Source organism: Amphibalanus amphitrite, unplaced genomic scaffold, assembly GCF_019059575.1.
Source record: "Amphibalanus amphitrite isolate SeventyFive unplaced genomic scaffold, NRLGWU_Aamphi_draft 000013F_arrow, whole genome shotgun sequence".
In the NCBI taxonomy this organism is placed as follows: Eukaryota; Metazoa; Arthropoda; class Thecostraca; order Balanomorpha; family Balanidae; genus Amphibalanus; species Amphibalanus amphitrite.
Genome location: NW_024881509.1, coordinates 1276964 through 1295983, shown reverse-complemented (window position 1 = coordinate 1295983; position 19020 = coordinate 1276964). Strand labels below are relative to the sequence as shown.

General features: G+C 46.8%; 1 protein-coding gene across 3 annotated transcripts in view; it reads right to left on the bottom strand.

Moving 5' to 3' along the window:
- The window catches only part of LOC122383748 (dedicator of cytokinesis protein 7-like), a 649924-nt gene that overhangs the window by 575011 nt on the left and 55893 nt on the right, over positions 1–19020 (bottom strand). For all 3 annotated transcript variants that reach the window (XR_006256886.1, XR_006256885.1, XM_043370493.1), the window contains exon 4: positions 7859–8051. Coding sequence is in view for 1 of the 3 variants with exons in the window: in XM_043370493.1 (XP_043226428.1) it covers positions 7859–8051 (193 nt within the window). In the remaining 2 variants the exon portion in view is untranslated. The remainder of the gene's footprint in view (positions 1–7858; positions 8052–19020) is intronic.

The window sequence follows — 19020 nt, the reverse complement described above, 5'->3', positions numbered from 1 at the left end:
TGATGAACGGGTTTATCGAAACTTGATTGGATGAGCCTATCGGTAATAGCGATTTCAGTGTGTGCATTTATTGTTCATAGTGGTGTGAAATGTGGTTGGGGTACGACCGACAACCCGTCGCGACGAATTTCGCACTGGGGTACTCAAAATTTGAAGAATTTAAGACGTTTCCATGAGTTTTGAAGGTATGGATAAGTTCTAAAAATCCGGTTCTCCTTATCCGGGTCATTAACTGCATGTGGTCGAGGAAAGCTGGCACACCACCTTTAAATGAAATACATCCGGCCATGGCCAACGCCATCCCCCAGGAGATTTGTCGAATTTTCATTTTTACAGCGCTTACATTTCAGTTGAACGACCCCAGATTATCAGGTGGGGCATTCCACGATAGATCGACCAAAGCCGTACACCCTCATATTTTATTTTTTGCTTAAAATTGGTCTAATGGGTTGTTATGGGCGGGGAAGCCAGCTGTGCCAAGGATTTTTTTTTCTTCGAACACCGGTTTCCGAGATAAAGCCTCAGGCAATTCCTGGAGGTCACGCTGTAACCCTATGTTTGGCGGCTTATAACTCAGAAACTATTGGTTTTCAATGGTAAAAACTTTTTATGGTTCAACTTGGAATCAACCAGCGAACGTTTTGGCTATCTCAGATTTTCGATTTTTGAAAATTTTGATCACGTGACAACTTGATCTTTTTTTCGAAGAGTGACCTTGATATTTTCCCAACCGAAAGTCGCAATTTTGTCTGATGACGATTAAAGCCTTATCAATTGTCATTCATATGCGACAATAAAAAAGTGGCTTTCGGCCTGCATTGACCTGAGATCAGAGGCCTCTTGCACCAAACTACCTAGCTAGGTAAAATCGAAAAACCGGTTTCCGAATAAGCTAATCTAACGGTGTTAAATTTGTTTGAAATAGCCCAATACATAATCCTACATGTGCTTGCTAAATTTTGCACGCAAATTGTTACATTTGAGACTTGGACTGGGTATACGATGCAAAATAATCCAAGCATTGGTGCAAGAGGATTTTGGTGCAAGAGGCCTCAGGTCATTTTTATGACCTGTCCATTATTACGGGCGGGAGCGACAGCGAGATCTCGAGACTAAAGCAAGATAGCGACAAGTGGTAAACGATACAGGATTCACACGGATAAGGTCTACAATTTTTACTGAGGTCATTTTCAGGTCAGGTCAAAGATGACGTCACAGGGGTAAAAAGGAAGTCAAAATAATTTTGGCTGTACCTTTTGATCTAATAAAGAAAGAGACGTAGAATAGGCACCAATCCGTTTGCTTTCGCCTAGCGCCAGTTCGTTTTGAATTTCGATACCGATGACCTGAGGTCAGGTCAATTTCTTGACCACCCCATTATAAGTCAATTGGGGAAAAATCAGCTCCCTTATTTTTACACTAAAACGCGTCGGAATTGCCTAATATACCATGAGTGACTCCATATCCGACTAACTTCGACTACCTTGAGACCTTTTTTGCTCTTGGTCAGCTGTGACGTTGCTCCAGGGCATATTTTAACAAATTTTTACTGGGCAGAAAGTAGGGCACGGCAGGTTACAGGGCATGGCACAGGACATTTTAGAGGGAAGGGTACAGGTCAGGGCACACAGGAGGGCCCAGGTCAGGGAACCGGACAGGGCACAGGGCAGGGACGCAGTGGGTCAAATCAGCAGGGGCTACGTCCCAAGGCGAGGGGGCTGCGTCCCAGAATGGGACGCAGTAAGTGCCTTAAAATATGCCCTGCGTTGCTCTTGGGTCATGTGACGTCATTTAAGGTCACCAAATGTTTTTTGCTAATAACTCCTTACAGGTTTGAGATACAGCCGCGCGGATAGGCTCATTGTGTTCAGCTCGTCAAGGCCCATCGAATGATATATATGATAACCTTAAGGTCACGTGACCTAAGGTCAACAAGCTTCGCTTAGCGGTGGCTCTGTCCTTGTGAATCCTTCCCATCAAAAGTTTCGGACTAAATTTATAAAAAAAAATAAAAAATGGTCAGGTCAAAAAAGGTCAAATTCCAAAATGGATATTTTTGCCTAAAATGGGTATTGGTTCGATGCAGCTCGTCACTGGGAGTCTAATGGTGGTCTTTGTTTTGCGCTACGAGGTCTAGAATTGCTAAAAATTCAGTTTGAAAATCTGACGTCATCAATTTTGAACAGTTTTTTTCGCTATAACTTGGCCAAAAAAGAGGTATCGATCTCAAATTTGGTATGGAGATAGAAAGTGGTAGGGACTATCACATATATTCAGGCTTTTTCGAAATTCAAAAAACTTTTTTGGATTTTTCGGCTATTATATTCAAAAAATATATGTTTTGATTTTTGGGGGTCAAAATCCAACAAATTCGAAAAAACGAAATAGCAGTTTTGTAGCCCTTTTGATTCCAAACCTTTTATGTCTGAAACATTTTTCTGTATCTCTAAAGCTATAGACCTGACAGCTCTTCCCGCGAAACCTTTTTTTGGGTCCAAAATGGCAGAAATGACGTCACTCTGACGTCATCAGCGGCCAACCTATCATAGCCTTTGGAAACATTTTTGGTCACCATGTGCGCTAGCTACTCCCGGGAGGGTACTGAAAGTTTGGTGACGATCGGCGCAGCGATTCTCGAGATATATTGAGAAAAAAAACTAAAGGGGGGGGGGCAAAAAATGCCCCCCCCCCCACCGCCTGGAAGGCTAATATTGGTTAGCGGTCCTGCCAGGGACCTTGGAGTTCTCATCTCGCGCATGGAGGTTTCGCTCACGTCACTCAGCGAATGGTTCTGCGCTAACACCTGAAGGTCAACGCCAGTAAAACACAGCTCATTGTCTTCGGCAGTCGTCAAAATTTACGCAAATTGCCAGATTTCAGGGTATCGTTCCGTGACGCAGCGTTGCAGCCGTGCGCGCAGGTGGGGAACCTGGGCGTCACTTTTGACAGTACTCTATCCTGGGACGCTCACGTCTCCGAACTCAGCCGCCGGTGTACGGGACTGTTGATCGGTCTCTCCCATGCGCGCCTCAGTCTCCCGGATGGCATCATTAGAACGCTCGTGACAGCACTTTTTATCTCACGCATCCAGTACTGCCTCTCAGTTTATGGCAATGGGTCCCAAAAAAATTTGCGCCTAAAAGTTTATCGGTTTTTCGATATGTATAACAACTGTAGTGGGCTGACTTGCAAACAGGCGTCGGCAACAATCGCGAATGCGGCGCACATGTGACAATAAGCAAAGGTCATTATAGAGTTGCGACGTACGGGAATGAGTTATCAGCTGTCTAATCGTAGACAACACAATGTCGAACTTAAACTGTAAGCCTGTATTGGTATTGTTTCTCTAATTTGGTTGTCAAACATTAATTTATGGTTTGAAATATGACTTTATGTAAGATAATTGATATGAAACAGTCGTTTATTAAGTTATGACCCCATCTCACCACACGAAAGTGGCAGAAATAACAATGATCAGCTGACGCATTTTCCTTGGACGAAACAGATCGCGCGGCCCGACGCACCACCACCGCACCACAAAGTATGAGCAGAAGCCCGCTAACAGGCGTCTTCGAAACCGCAGGAGATGATGATGAACGGGTTTATCGAAACTTGATTGGATGAGCCTATCGGTAATAGCGATTTCAGTGTGTGCATTTATTGTTCATAGTGGTGTGAAATGTGGTTGGGGTACGACCGACAACCCGTCGCGACGAATTTCGCACTGGGGTACTCAAACTTTGAAGAATTTAAGACGTTTCCATGAGTTTTGAAGGTATGGATAAGTTCTAAAAATCCGGTTCTCCTTATCCGGGTCATTAACTGCATGTGGTCGAGGAAAGCTGGCACACCACCTTTAAATGAAATACATCCGGCCATGGCCAACGCCATCCCCCAGGAGATTTGTCGAATTTTCATTTTTACAGCGCTTACATTTCAGTTGAACGACCCCAGATTATCAGGTGGGGCATTCCACGATAGATCGACCAAAGCCGTACACCCTCATATTTTATTTTTTGCTTAAAATTGGTCTAATGGGTTGTTATGGGCGGGGAAGCCAGCTGTGCCAAGGATTTTTTTTTTCTTCGAACACCGGTTTCCGAGATAAAGCCTCAGGCAATTCCTGGAGGTCACGCTGCAACCCTATGTTTGGCGGCTTATAACTCAGAAACTATTGGTTTTCAATGGTAAAAACTTTTTATGGTTCAACTTGCAATCAACCAGCGAACGTTTTGGCTATCTCAGATTTTCGATTTTTGAAAATTTTGATCACGTGACAACTTGATCTTTTTTTCGAAGAGTGACCTTGATATTTTCCCAACTGAAAGTCGCAATTTTGTCTGATGACGATTAAAGCCTTATCAATTGTCATTCATATGCGACAATAAAAAAGTGGCTTTCGGCCTGCATTGACCTGAGATCAGAGGCCTCTTGCACCAAACTACCTAGCTAGGTAAAATCGAAAAACCGGTTTCCGAATAAGCTAATCTAACGGTGTTAAATTTGTTTGAAATAGCCCAATACATAATCCTACATGTGCTTGCTAAATTTTGCACGCAAATTGTTACATTTGAGACTTGGACTGGGTATACGATGCAAAATAATCCAAGCATTGGTGCAAGAGGATTTTGGTGCAAGAGGCCTCAGGTCATTTTTATGACCTGTCCATTATTACGGGCGGGAGCGACAGCGAGATCTCGAGACTAAAGCAAGATAGCGACAAGTGGTAAACGATACAGGATTCACACGGATAAGGTCTACAATTTTTACTGAGGTCATTTTCAGATCAGGTCAAAGATGACGTCACAGGGGTAAAAAGGAAGTCAAAATAATTTTGGCTGTACCTTTTGATCTAATAAAGAAAGAGACGTAGAATAGGCACCAATCCGTTTGCTTTCGCCTAGCGCCAGTTCGTTTTGAATTTCGATACCGATGACCTGAGGTCAGGTCAATTTCTTGACCACCCCATTATAAGTCAATTGGGGAAAAATCAGCTCCCTTATTTTTACACTAAAACGCGTCGGAATTGCCTAATATACCATGAGTGACTCCATATGCGACTAACTTCGACTACCTTGAGACCTTTTTTGCTCTTGGTCAGCTGTGACGTTGCTCCAGGGCATATTTTAACAAATTTTTACTGGGCAGAAAGTAGGGCACGGCAGGTTACAGGGCATGGCACAGGACATTTTAGAGGGAAGGGTACAGGTCAGGGCACACAGGAGGGCCCAGGTCAGGGAACCGGACAGGGCACAGGGCAGGGACGCAGTGGGTCAAATCAGCAGGGGCTACGTCCCAAGGCGAGGGGGCTGCGTCCCAGAATGGGACGCAGTAAGTGCCTTAAAATATGCCCTGCGTTGCTCTTGGGTCATGTGACGTCATTTAAGGTCACCAAATGTTTTTTGCTAATAACTCCTTACAGGTTTGAGATACAGCCGCGCGGATAGGCTCATTGTGTTCAGCTCGTCAAGGCCCATCGAATGATATATATGATAACCTTAAGGTCACGTGACCTAAGGTTAAAGGTCAACTTTTGACCTTGACCTTTTGAGGTCAACATACACATGTTTCGATGCGGATCGACGAGAGGATCACGATGGTGCTATTAGTTTGTTCCTAGCTGGGATACTTCGAAAGTTATTCGAGAAAAACTTCATATATATGTAGTGCCGCCATTTAGACTTTCTTTTTACCCCTGTGACGTCATCTTTGACCTGACCTGAAAATGACCTGAGTAAAAATTGTAGACCTTATCCATGTGTACCCTGTGCCGTTTACCGCTTGTCGCTATCTTGCTTTGTTCTAGAGATTTCGCTGTCGCTCCCGCTCGTAATAATGGGAAGGCCATAAAAATGACCTGACCTGAGGTCAACGCAGGCCGAAAGCCACTTTTTTATTATCGCATATGAATGACAATTGATAAGGCTTTAATCGTCATCAGACAAAATTGCGACTTTCAGTTGGGAAAATATCAAGGTCACTCTTCGAAAAAAGATCAAGATGTCACGTGATCAAAATTTTCAAAATTCGAAAATCCGAGATAGCCAAAACGTTTGTTGGTTGATTGCGAGTTGAACCATATCAAGTTTGTACCATAGAAAACCAATAGTTTCTGAGTTATAAGCCGCCAAACATAGGGTTGCAGCGTGACCTCCAGGAACTGCCCGAGGCTATATCTCGGAAACCGTTGTTCGAAGAAAAAAATCCTTGCCACAGCTGGGTTCCCCACCCATCACAACCCATTAGACCAATTTTAAGTAAAAAATAAAATATGCGGGTGTAAATTTTAAGTTTTTTTTTTTGGTCGATCTATCGTGGAATGCCCCAGGTGTTACACATCATACATTCCTAAAGACATATACAATACAGCTGAGTGTATATACAACAGACATATATCTAAAGACATACAGGGTGTCCCATAAGTTCGTTCTCACCTTATATTTGCATGTAAAACAGAGTACATAGCATTTTGATGTTTATGACCATTGACCCCTCAATGTGCTCCCCATTTCATAGGCAAACGCATGAATACATGCTGCGGCATGCCAACCGGCATGTTTGGCAGCATAGCAGGCTTGAAGTTAGCCCAGACTGACTTGACATGCACCGCGAGCTCCTCGAGGCTGGAACAGCGCTTCGCTTCGACGAGCCTCGATTTCAATATTACCGACACATTTTTTATGAAATTTGGATCCGATGAGTTGCCTGGGATGTGATCTTGCCACAGACGCCTATCACAGTCTCCTGACACTGCTTTTAAGTTTTGCTTGGCCTGTGCACTGATGCACTGTCTTGCTTGAAGATGGGCCTACGACCTCCCGGATGCCATTCTCTCCTCCAAAAATGTGTTCATACCTGCGGTTCGAGTTAAGCTAGAAGGCTGAAACTCCTCCTAGATCTTCTTGGAGAAGCATTCTGCGCCCCAGCACTGTTTCTGGAGTATCAATCGCAACCTGATCAGCGTCTGGACGCATATTGCCCCACATTACCGTGACCCTGGCTTGTTGCATGGGAATAAAGCAGATTGACACGAAGGCCTTTTCCGTCGCCCATATGGAACGTTTTGGGGTTTCGACGGGTGTTAATCTCGAACACGGACTAGTTAGTCCAGATAACCATTTTTATGTCATCGGCCCTCCAGTTTTTTTTTTTTTTTTGGCCTCAGGCATAACTAAACACATGTCTGGCCATTTTAAGACATTTTCGACTGTTGCGTCCTCTGTTAAGCATAAGCCCAAGTGACCGTGAGTTATGTACACCGAAATAATACTCTTAGACAGCTGGTAATCCATCCTGAAAAGCCTGCTTAGCAACTTTCTAACGCTAAGACCTTTTTGACGGCCACTTTGACGCCACACAGTTTTGACCACATGGCTCACTCCTGAGAGCTAACAAAAAAGAGCATAAACTTGCAGCGATTGACTCCTGACAAATCATCGGCGTCACTTGCTGACTGTGCGTCCAGTTAGCGACAGACATTGGCTACAGACTGGATGGCCTCAATCACCCTCAACCGTCGCGAATGGCCCACGTGCGGACTAAAGACCGAGACGTACCCTATCGGAGACCTCTATGTTGCGACGTAGGCCGTCTCTACAGGAAGTGAATTCTCTAGCAAAAAAAAAAACATACTTTGTCTAGATGAATTAGTTACCGTAAGAGCATATTCACAGTTGCCCTGGCAACCCCAAAAGCTCAGTTACAAAATAAATTCAGCGTGGCTTTAAATAAGAAAGCATACAAAAGAAAAATTAGGTGAGAAGGAACTTCTGGGACACCCTGTATATCATACATTCCTTAAGACATATGAAGACCTGCAGCTCGCAGCTGCTATAGGCCCGGCTGGCCGGCTCCGTACCTGGCTGGTGCCGCCGGCCAGAGAGAACTCCACCGGGCCGTCCAGCTCGTACTGGTGCGGCTCGCCGACGGTGGCCGGCGCCGCTGGGCGCTGCTGCACGCCGGCGCTGCTGAACTCCGCATACCGACGCACCGCGTACACCCAGTCGGACAGGTAGTGACGCACGCACTCCTGGACGTGTACATCCAGCGACCTATCGAGTCAAAGTCAGAGTCAGGGTCAGAGAGAAGAGAGCGCGCCACCGGGCAGCTGACCGCCGCCGGACGTCCTGGGAGCCAGCATTAGCAATAAAGACGACACAAAATGAGTCCTTTCACGCATGAAATGATGCTTTAAAGGAGGACGGGGGGGGGGGGGCAAATGGCCACCGTCGTATCTCCGGAACCAATAGACGGATCGGTAAAATTCAAACGGCATTCGAAAGAGCTCATCGAGATACACAAGATGGGATATCGATGACCTCCCCGGTATGCCTCAGTGCAACCAGGATGCAAAATTAAAAAAAGACCTCGATATTTGACCTGTGACGTCACAGGGAGGTCAAATAGCTCAAACCATACCAATTTACAATGCCGAGAATTCGATCCTTGAGAAGACACCTAGATTTCTAAAATGAGTCCAAATGTGATGTTTATGATAGATCTGACATGTGGATAGTCATCTAAATGAATCATGACCTGTGGCGTCACAAGAGGGGTCAACCTCGATCAATCAGAAACCACTTGCGTGAATCGTTGGGAACGGCATGAATATGATGAATTTTAAACAGAGTACAGCCCACCGCTAAAGTAATGTAGGGTTTTACCAATCTCAACGGTTGGCTTTGACTGGCGATTGTTTAATACGGAGTGATCGAAAAGAAGATGTCAGTAGCTAAAGTTGCAGCTGCAAGGGTGACGATACATATAAGCTACATTCAAAGTTTCATTGTAGTCTGGTTAATCGTTCCTAAGCTTCAGAAGCAGAACATACCCATGACTGAAGCTCCACATTACTTCTGCTGTGGACTGTACATTGCGTTTTGATATATTTATGACACGTCAATGTGCTCCTCATTTCATGGGGAAACACATGAATATTTACATGCTTTGGCATGCCAACCGGCATGTTTCGCAGCGTGGCAGGCTTGAAGTTAGCCCATACTGGCTTAACCCATTAACGCCCGTAATTCCCCAGCGAACGCACACGGGTGCCCATTTGCTGAATTGGAGTAAATGGACCCCTAAGAGTACCATGTGAGTTTGGTAAATGTGCGAAATCTAGAAATATCCTTTTTTGAAGTGGTACCTTTTGGTACCACTGGGCGTTGGTGACATCATTTTTTCGCAAAAACATGCATTTTAGCAGCATACAAGATATGTTTGCCAAGAAGACTTTGCAACTCATTCGTGAAAATTAGAATATTAGACGACATACTCATCGGCAACATTATGGCAAACACTCGCCTCTGATGTTTTCCAAGTTGTCAGATTATGACGTCATTACTGACATGCTATGCCTAACTGCCATAAAGATCGATGCTATTATTCATGGTGGTGGGTCGGTCTAGTGAACTGTACTGTTTCAAGCAAGGATGCGGAGTCGATGGATTTTCGGTGACTCTCACTCTGACTCCAATTCCGACTTTCACTTATCACCTCCGACTCCGACTCCGACTCCAGGTATGGCTGTCGACTCTGACCGACTCTAACCCCGACTCCATGTTCGCAGCCCTGGCATTTGCGCGGAGTCGCGGGATTTTCGGTGACTCGAACTCCGGCTCCGGCTTCCACAATCGACTCCGACTTTGACTCCGACCTCGGCTAGAGATATCGACTCCGACTGACTCCGACCCCGACTCCGCAGCCCAGGTTTCAAGGCTTGCAGGGTCGTTTATTTTCCTAAAATGCACAAATATTTCTATACAAATGACAAAACTAACAGTTTTCTGAATGTTCTGAACCAGCAACTACTCTATAATATCTTTCAAAACTATGAAAACAAACTTGAAACCCATAGATCAAGAGCCAGCAGAGTTTGTGGTTACGGTTCATGCACAGCAAGACCCTTCCAAATCTAATTCAGCAACCAAACGAGACAGATCTCCAAAATGGACTTCAACCGGATCGTGCAGTGCTGCTTGCGCCGAGGCACACGCTGCAGCAGTCAACACGCATACCCTGGTCAATATAGGTCTTACTTTTAGCCGTGATGCTTCTCTCCATGTAAGTACGTCTCCGAGCAGAGCGCCACTCGCCACTTGCCACAGATGACTTTAGTGCCAACCACGTACTTTGCAGACGCTTTGCCTTCGTGGTAGGGCCAGCTCTAATCCAGTGTCCGAATCCGTCGCGGTGTAGGTATGCATCCCATTCTCAGGTGTACGTACCACTGACCAAGCAGCAGGTCTGCAGGAACTCGTCTGTCAATACCATCCGCATCAATATTTCCTCCGTAGGTGTATTACCGCACAAACTGCACTGGGATATGACGCCGTTACCCATTTCTTCCTGAACAACAGCAACAGCCTTCCTATTCCTGAACAACAGCAACAGCCTTCCTAAACAACAGGACGATCTCAAAACCGTGCCCCTTCCCCTCCCCCAAGCAAAATTCATTTGGGGCCTTAACCACATGGTTGCTCCACAGGGGTACCCGCAATAACCAGCGATTACCATATAATACCAGCGATTATAGGGCAAAGCATCCTATCCAACATCCATGCGTCACGTTAGCAGTGAATGACCAATCAGCAATGAATGCTCCAGCTTCTTTGGTGGCGACGAAGGCGCTCCCCTCTCCGACCTCTTGCCGCAAAGGGCGCATCACCCCTGAGAAACGTTACACAAACGACCTTCAACCTACATAGGCACCCCTTTTTCGCATGAAGACGCCCCATAACTTTCATAGGCGCCCCTCTTTCGCATGTAGGCGCCCCTATGGGCATCAAAAGCGACTCTGTAGACCTTACAGGCGCCCCTCGTTCCCAGTGAGGCGCCCACAGGCGCCTATGGGCTTCACAGGCGCTCCTTCCTCTTTCCATAGGCCTCAGAGGCGTGGCCATCTTTGGGATGCAGGGACCGATCTTTCGTATGGAAGCTCCATTATGGCGTTCAAGGGCGCCCCTTTTGCATGTGGGCGCCTCTACTTATGGGCGTCATGGGCCTCAGAGGCATTCCTATAGGCTTCACAGGTGCCCCTCTTTCGCATGCAGGTGCCCTTATGGGCATCCTCATTTGCATTGAGGCGCCCCTAAAAACTTCATAGGTGCCCTTCTTTCGCATATAGGCGCCCTTATGGCCTCAAAGGCGCCCCTCTTACGCACCCAATTCCCTCGGGCGATGGCGTCCCCTTGAGGGATGGCGCCCCAAATAACAATTTGTCCGCATCACTCCGTTGAGCGTTGTTTCCCCTCTGCAAAGACCGCACACGCATGTAATTGCGAAAAAACGCTTAGCCTACCGCCCAGTGGTACCAAAAGGTACCAACAAAAATTCTGCCCCTAGGAACGCCAGGATTCATGACGAAACATCTGATTTTCTGCTTAACTGCAGCTGCGAGTTCTTCATCTTTATTGTAAACACACTTTGGCTAAAAAAATATTTACAGACAAGCAACCACAAACGTTTTTATCTCCCAACGTCAGCCCATGACTGCGGCGCCTCGAAACACTCCGAGCTTTTCTGCACCTCACACGAAGCTCTTCGTATCAGCACGTTATTTATACCCAACAGCATATCCGGAAAGGAGGTCATTATCCGATGACAAAATCTATCCGGCGAAAGAACGTGTGGTCTCAACGCAGCAAACCAAAATGTGCGTTGGTACCTTTTGGTACCGCTGGGCGTTAATGGGTTAACATTCGCCGTGAGCTCCTGGAGGCTGGAACGGCGCCTCGCTTCGACGAGCCACGATTTCAGTATCCCCAACGTATTTTCATGAAATTTTGGATCCCATGCGTTGCCTGACATGTGATCTTGCGACAGATGCCTGTCACAGTCTCATGGCACCGCTTTTGAGCTTTCCTTGACCAGTTCACCGATGCAGTGTCTCGCTTGAAGATGGGCCTACGACCTTCCGGATGCCATTTTCTCCTCCAAAAATGTGTTCATACTTGCGCGCAAGTACCGCAATTGCGGTTTGAGTTGAGCTAGAACGCTGAGATTCCTTCCAGGTCTTGGAGAAGCATTCTGCGTCCCAAAACTGTTTCTGGAGTACCAATCGCGTCCTAGTCAGCGTCTGGAGGCCTATAATCCCGCAATACCGTGACCCTGGCATTTTGCATTGGAACAAAGCGGGACGAAACGGAGGCATTCTCTTTCGTCTTTATGGGACCGTTTTAGGGTTTGGACGAGTGTTTCATCTCGAACATGGATAGGTAGTCCAGATGACCACATTGATGTCATCGGCCCTCCAATTTTTTAGCCTCAGGCATAACGAAGCACATGCTTGGCCATTTTAAGACATTTTCGACTGTTTTGAGTCCTCCAGTAAGTCTAAGCTTAAGTCACCTTGAGTTATGTACCCCGAAAAATATTCTTAGACAGCTGATAATCCATCCTGAAAAGCCAGCTTATCAACTTTTAAACATTTTGACCTTTTTGGTGGCCACTTTGACGCCAGACAGTTTTGGCGACATGGCTCACTCCTGAGGGCTGACTGGAAAGAGGATAAACTTGCAGTGATTGAGTCCCGACAAATCATTGGTGTCACTTACTGACTGTGCGTACAGTTAGCGACATACATTGGCTACAAACTAGTTGACTTCAATCACCCTCAATCGTCGCGAATGGTCACGTGCCGACTAAATACCGAGACGTACCCGTATCGGAGACCTCTATGTTGCGGCGTTAGCCGTCTCTATAGGAAGTGGACTCTCTAGCAAAAACTATTTTGTCTAGAGAAATTAGTTACTGTGGAGCATATTGCTACCAGCCATGGCAACCGCATAATCTCAGTTACGAGCCCAGTTCAGCGTGCCTTTAAGCAAGAGAGCCTCTAAACGTAAAATTTAGGTGAGAACGAACTTATGAGACACCCTGTAGAGCTCGGTCTCGTACTGACCTGTGGGTTTTACTGTAATGAGAGTGTCCAAGAATGGCACACTGGAGATGGTAGCGGCGTTTGTTTGTTCTAGTGAGAATTTCAGGGATGGATGAAAAGAGTTCACAAACTCATGATATTTGCTGAGTGATCCTGCCCCGTGTGTCCATACGCCTATGATGTCGTCGATGTATCGCAGGTAGACTACTGGTTGTTCTCGAGGGGATGCTAAGATCAGAGATTCGATCGCGTGCATAAAACTTATAGTTAAGGGCGGTGCTACCCTACTGCCCATGGCTATTCCTTTCGTTTGTTGGTAGTAGTTGTCGCCGAATCTTTTCTTATTTGTCGGATCTCCACTCAGGATAATCAAACGAGCTATCTGGAAGGTAGGACACCCGGATAAGCGCAAAGACAGACAACGCAACGACAAAAAGGACAACAAGGATCAAGACATTACATTCATCTCCCTCCCATTCATTGACGATGACCTGACCCGCAAAATCAATGCTAAAGCTCGCTCATCAGACCTCCCCATCAAAATTGCTTGGCAAAAAGGACCAAGAGTATCAAACATTCTCACTCATTCTGCGCTAAACCCACCTAGCTGCCCTTCAGGCAACAAAAAGTGCCACGCATGTGCAGCAGGACCCCAAGGAAAATGCACCACAAAAAACGTAGTGTACAAAATTCGCTGTACTCTTTGTTTAGCGTCGCGGAGATGTTCGTTGTATCGAAGTCTGATGGGCCTTTCTGTTTCTCCTATATAATCTACGTTGTTGGTGGTGATGGGGATCGAGCCCGTCGATGAAAAGTAAGTCAATATTCAAAGGCTTCAAAACGTTAATTCTTGTTTTTCTGTGAAATAGCAATGCAAAGACCGATGATAGTGCCAGTGTTGAGCTTTCCAATGAAGCATTGCAATTAGTAGTAAGGTTATTATCACCTAAGATATCTTCCATAAAATATTATAATTCTGCCATTGTCTTGTTGTAGAACAGGGTTACTTTCAGTATCTTGGGAACACTATTTGCCGGTCTCAGATCGAAAAACACTTTAAAAGGCGGTAATAGACAATGAAATTTCCTACCTGATAGCACCTCGGATTTTTATATATCCTGTCTAGAATTTTCATAAATCAGCGTAAAAATGGCCAATTTCGTCAGATTCCGAATTTTTGCCATTGGGTCTAATGCAAAGCATGGCTACTTTCAGTCTCTTGGGAACACGATTTCCGTACCTCAAATTGAAAAACACTTCAAAAGTCGCAGATAGTAGATGATTTAATCTACAAGACAGCATCTCGCTTTTTTCTGTATCTGGTCATGTATCTTCATAAAACCCTCTCAAATATAGTCAATTTAGCAATGAAGTCTACGGATTTAAGGCTGAAACAGACTCTTTCCGCGTTCAGGAAATCGCATGCGAGAGCCTATTCAAATACATTATAATTCTTCTCGCATCAATCGCTTGCGGGAGGTGCGTGCAATTGATGCGAGCGTGCTTCCATGTATTTGAATAGGCTCTCGCATGCGATTTCCCGACTGCGGAAAGAGTCTGTTTCAGGCTTTAGAAGAATTTTCATATCCGACTAGATTTGGGCTACCATGTCTGTTGACCGGGGGCCGTCTCCAGTGCAATGTGCGTTAACCAGTTTTCTAAGTAATTCAGCTAGCAATTCTCGAGCTATGTTCAAAAAGATGTTTACAGTGAGGGTCGAACTTAGAAAAAACGAACGATAAGCGGATTTATTAACTACTAGAGGTACAGGTTTACGCGATAACTATATGTTTTGATTTATGTTATGTTACGGGTGCATTAGTTTGGGTTATTGACTTGTATGTTTAGCTGTATTATTTGGGTAGATTTGGGTAGCTATTATTAATTGAACTGTAAGGGATGGTCATAGTTGCGGGGTGTTCAAATATTTTGTATGTTGGGCCCTTTTTGAACTCAACCCTACCCCTACCCTAACCCTACCCTAACCCTACCATATCCTACCCTACCCCCTACCTACCCTACCCTACCCTACCCCCTACCCTACCCTACCCTACCCTACTACCCTACCCTACCCTACCCTACTACCCTACCCTACCCTACCCTATTCTACCCTACCCTACTACCCTACCCTACTCTACACTACCCTACCCTACCCTAACCTACCCTACCCTACCCTACCCTACCCTACCCTACCCCTACACTACCCTACCTAACTCTACTCTACCCTGCCCTACCCTACCCTACTACCCTACCCTACCCTACTAACCTATACCCTACCCTACTAACCCACCCTACCCTACCCTACCCTACCCTACCCTACCCTGTCCTACTCTACCCTGCCCTATCCTACCCTACCCTACCTTACTTCCCTACCCTACCCTACCCTACCCTACTACCCTACCCTACCCTATACTACCCTAACCTACCCTACCCTACCCTACCCTACCCTACCCTACCCTACCCTACCCTACCCTACCTTACCCTACCCTACCCTACCCCTACCCCTACCCCTACCCCTACCCTACCCTACCCTACACTACCACCGACAGTCCAAGTTTCAGCTAAATCGGCCCCACTGAACTCAATAATGTGGAATGCGCATCGGCCGCCAAATGGCGTCCAACGGTGCCGCCATGTTGCGCAGACCAGAAAGCGGCCGCCGCCTGTGCTGGGGAATAGGGAATTCGGGACCTCGATTTACGTTTGCGGTCGCTGCATCCGTTACGCTCAAGCTATGTGGACACGGAACCCGGCATCTTACGCAGAATTGAGTGGAGAACAAGATGAAATCCTAAAAAATCATCAGCTATAAGGAATTAATACGTTAAACCCTTATAATTCAATGGGGAAATATGAAAATTGTTATTTTGGCGCCGAGAATGATCTGAAACTATCTCAAGCATATAAAATCATGATTTCATGCACTCTTTGCAAGGTTCTATGCTTCATATTTGCATTGTTGCCCTTGCGTGACGTCATTTGTGACGTCACAAGGGTCACCATTTTTCTTCAATAACTCCCGATCAAATTGAGCTAGCGAGTCGGGAAAGCCACCAATGGACTCAGGAAGACCTGCCGAATCGAATGATATGCGACATGACCTATTTCGACCAACTTCGTGACCTGGGGGGTGCTGACCTGACCTTGACCTGAGGTCAACACCCTAAGTTGACCTGACCCGAACAAAAAGTATATCACTCGATGCGCCTGAGCTAGCTGAACACGATGATGCCAAAATCGCGGCTCTACGGCCATTTTTGGCGAAGTTATCTACCAAAAACCGAACCTGTGCCTTAGATCACTTGACCTGACCTCAGAGGTCACCGGTTGACCTGAGACCCTTACAGCGGGTTCCTACCAGTCACTCTGCATTATACTTTGCCGCATACGACCACTTTACCGCTTAATTCTAGTTTAATTAGCGGTGCATTAGCGAGGTGGGTTCAATCAACCCCCTCGGCCGGGGCAAATGTAGGTCAGGCGGGTGAATTTGAGGAATTCTGAAGATACGATCGTGTTCCCCACTCAATTCTGCGTAAGACGCCGGGTTCCGTATCTACGTAACTTGAACGTAACGGATACGGCGGCCGCAAACGTAAATCGAGGTCCCGAATTCCCTATTCCTCAACACAGGCGGCAGCCGGTTTCTGGTCTGCGCAATATGGCCGCCACCGTTAGACACTACGGCCAATAGGGTTGAAGCGGCATTGCTCCCCTGTGATCGGCCCAGAAACGGCTGAGATATTGCAAAAACAAATTAATTGTATTTACTGGCGAATCCTCTTGGCGAGCGATGCCTTGTGTCGGCCTTCGTTGTCAAAGGTCAATGACCTGCCGGCTCTGATTATTTCCACTCAGTTTTTTAAGCGAACAACTGAGCCTAAAGCACGTGCCCTCTACTCGGCGCCGGTCGCGGCTCTAATGCTAACCCTATGGCGCACATGAGCACGCACCACGGGCGCACCCCCGGCCGCATCGTGCCCAAAATTCAATACGACCTGTTGAATTACGTGAACCACGAGTGGTAAAAATTTCACCGTCCTGCGTCAATCGACGGCTTTGCAATTGCCGTTTTTGGGAGTAACCCCGACGGCGGCGTGGGCGGCGGACTTTTTAGGATTTATAGTATAGACTAGAGGTACAGGTTTACGCGATAACTGTATGTTTTGATTTATGTTATGCTACGGGTGCATTAGTTTGGGTGATTAACTTGTATTTTTAGCTGTATTATTTGGGTAGATTTGGGTAGCTGTTTTTAATTGAACTGTAAGGGATGGTGATAGTTGCGGGGTGTTCTAGTGTTTTGTATGTTGGGCCCTTTTTGAACTCAACCCTACCCCTACCCTACCCCTACCCTACCCCTACCCTACCCCCTACCCTACCCTACTACCCTACCCTACCCTAGCCTATACACTACCCTACTACCCTACCCTACTCTACCCTACCCTACCCTACTACCCTACCCTACTCTACCCTACCCTACCCTACCCTACCCTACCCTACCCTACCCTACCTAACTCTACCCTACCTACCCTACCCTACCCTACCCTACACTACTCTACTACCCTACCCTACCCTACCCTACCCTACCCTACCTAACTCTACCCTACCTACCCTACCCTACCCTACCCTACACTACTCTACTACCCTACCCTACCCTACCCTACCCTACCCTACCCTAGTCCCTACCCTACCCTACTACCCTACCCTACCCTACCCTACCCTACCCTTACACTACCCTGCCCACCCTACCCTACCCTATCCTACCCTACCCTAAAATCCCCTACCCTACCCTACCCTACAATCCCCTACCCTACCCAACCCTACCCTACCCTACCCTACCCTACCCTACCCTTACACTACCCTACCCTACCCTACCCTACCCTACCCTACCCTACCCTACTCCATACACTACCCTAACTTTACCTACCCTACCCTACCCCACACCTACACTAACCTACCCTATCCTATCCTATCCTACCCTACCCTACCCTACCCTAACCTACCATGCCCTACCCTACCCCTACCCTACCCTACCCCTACCCCTACCCTACCCCTACCCCTACCCTACCCTACCCCTACCCCTACACTACCCTACACTACACTACCCTAAACTACCACCGACAGTCCAAGTTTCAGCTAAATCGACCCAGAAACGGCTGAGATATTGCAAAAACAAATTTATTGTATTTACTGGCGAATCCCCTTGGCGAGCGGTGCCTTGTGTAGGCCTTCGTTGTCTGATTATTTTCACTCAGGTTTTTAAGCGAACAACTGAGCCTAAAGCACGTGCCCTCTGCTCGGCGCCGGTCGCGGCCCCATCACGTGCACACCGCTGAACCCACACCCTCGAAAATTTAATACGACAGTTGAGTGCACGCGCTCGACTTGGTGTGAAACTTTCACCCCCGTAGCCCTTACCGTTCCCGAGCAATGGCCTGTTTTTGCCGATTCTAATGCTAACCCTATGGCGTACATGAGCACGCGCCACGGGCGCACCCCCGGCCGCATCGTGCCCAAAATTTAATACGACCTGTTGAATGACGTGACCCACGAGTCGTCAAAATTTCACCCTCCTGCGTCAATCGACGGCGCCGTAATTAGCGTTTTAGGGAGTAACCCCGACGGCGGCGGCGAACTTTTTAAGATTTATAATAGTAGACTAGAGGTACAGGTTTACGCGATAACTGTATGTTTTGATTTATGTTATGTTACGGGTGCATTAGTTTTGGGTCATTGACTTGTATTTTTAGCAGTATTATTTGGGTAGATTTGGGTAGCTGTTTTTAATTGAACTGTAAGGGATGATGATAGTTCCGGGGTGTTCAAGTGTTTTGTATGTTGGGCCCTTTTTGAACTCAACCCTACCCCTACCCTACCCCTACCCTACCCCTACCCTACCCCTACCCTATCCTATCCTACCCTACCCCCTACCCTACCCTACCCTACCTAACTCTACCCTACCCTACCCTACCCTACCCTACCCTACCCTACCCTACCCCTACCCCTATACCCCTACACTACCCTACCCTATCCTACCCTACCATACCCTACCCTTACACTACCCTACCCTACCCTACCCTTACACTACCCTACCCTACCCTACCCTACCCTTACACTACCCTACCCTACCCTACCTT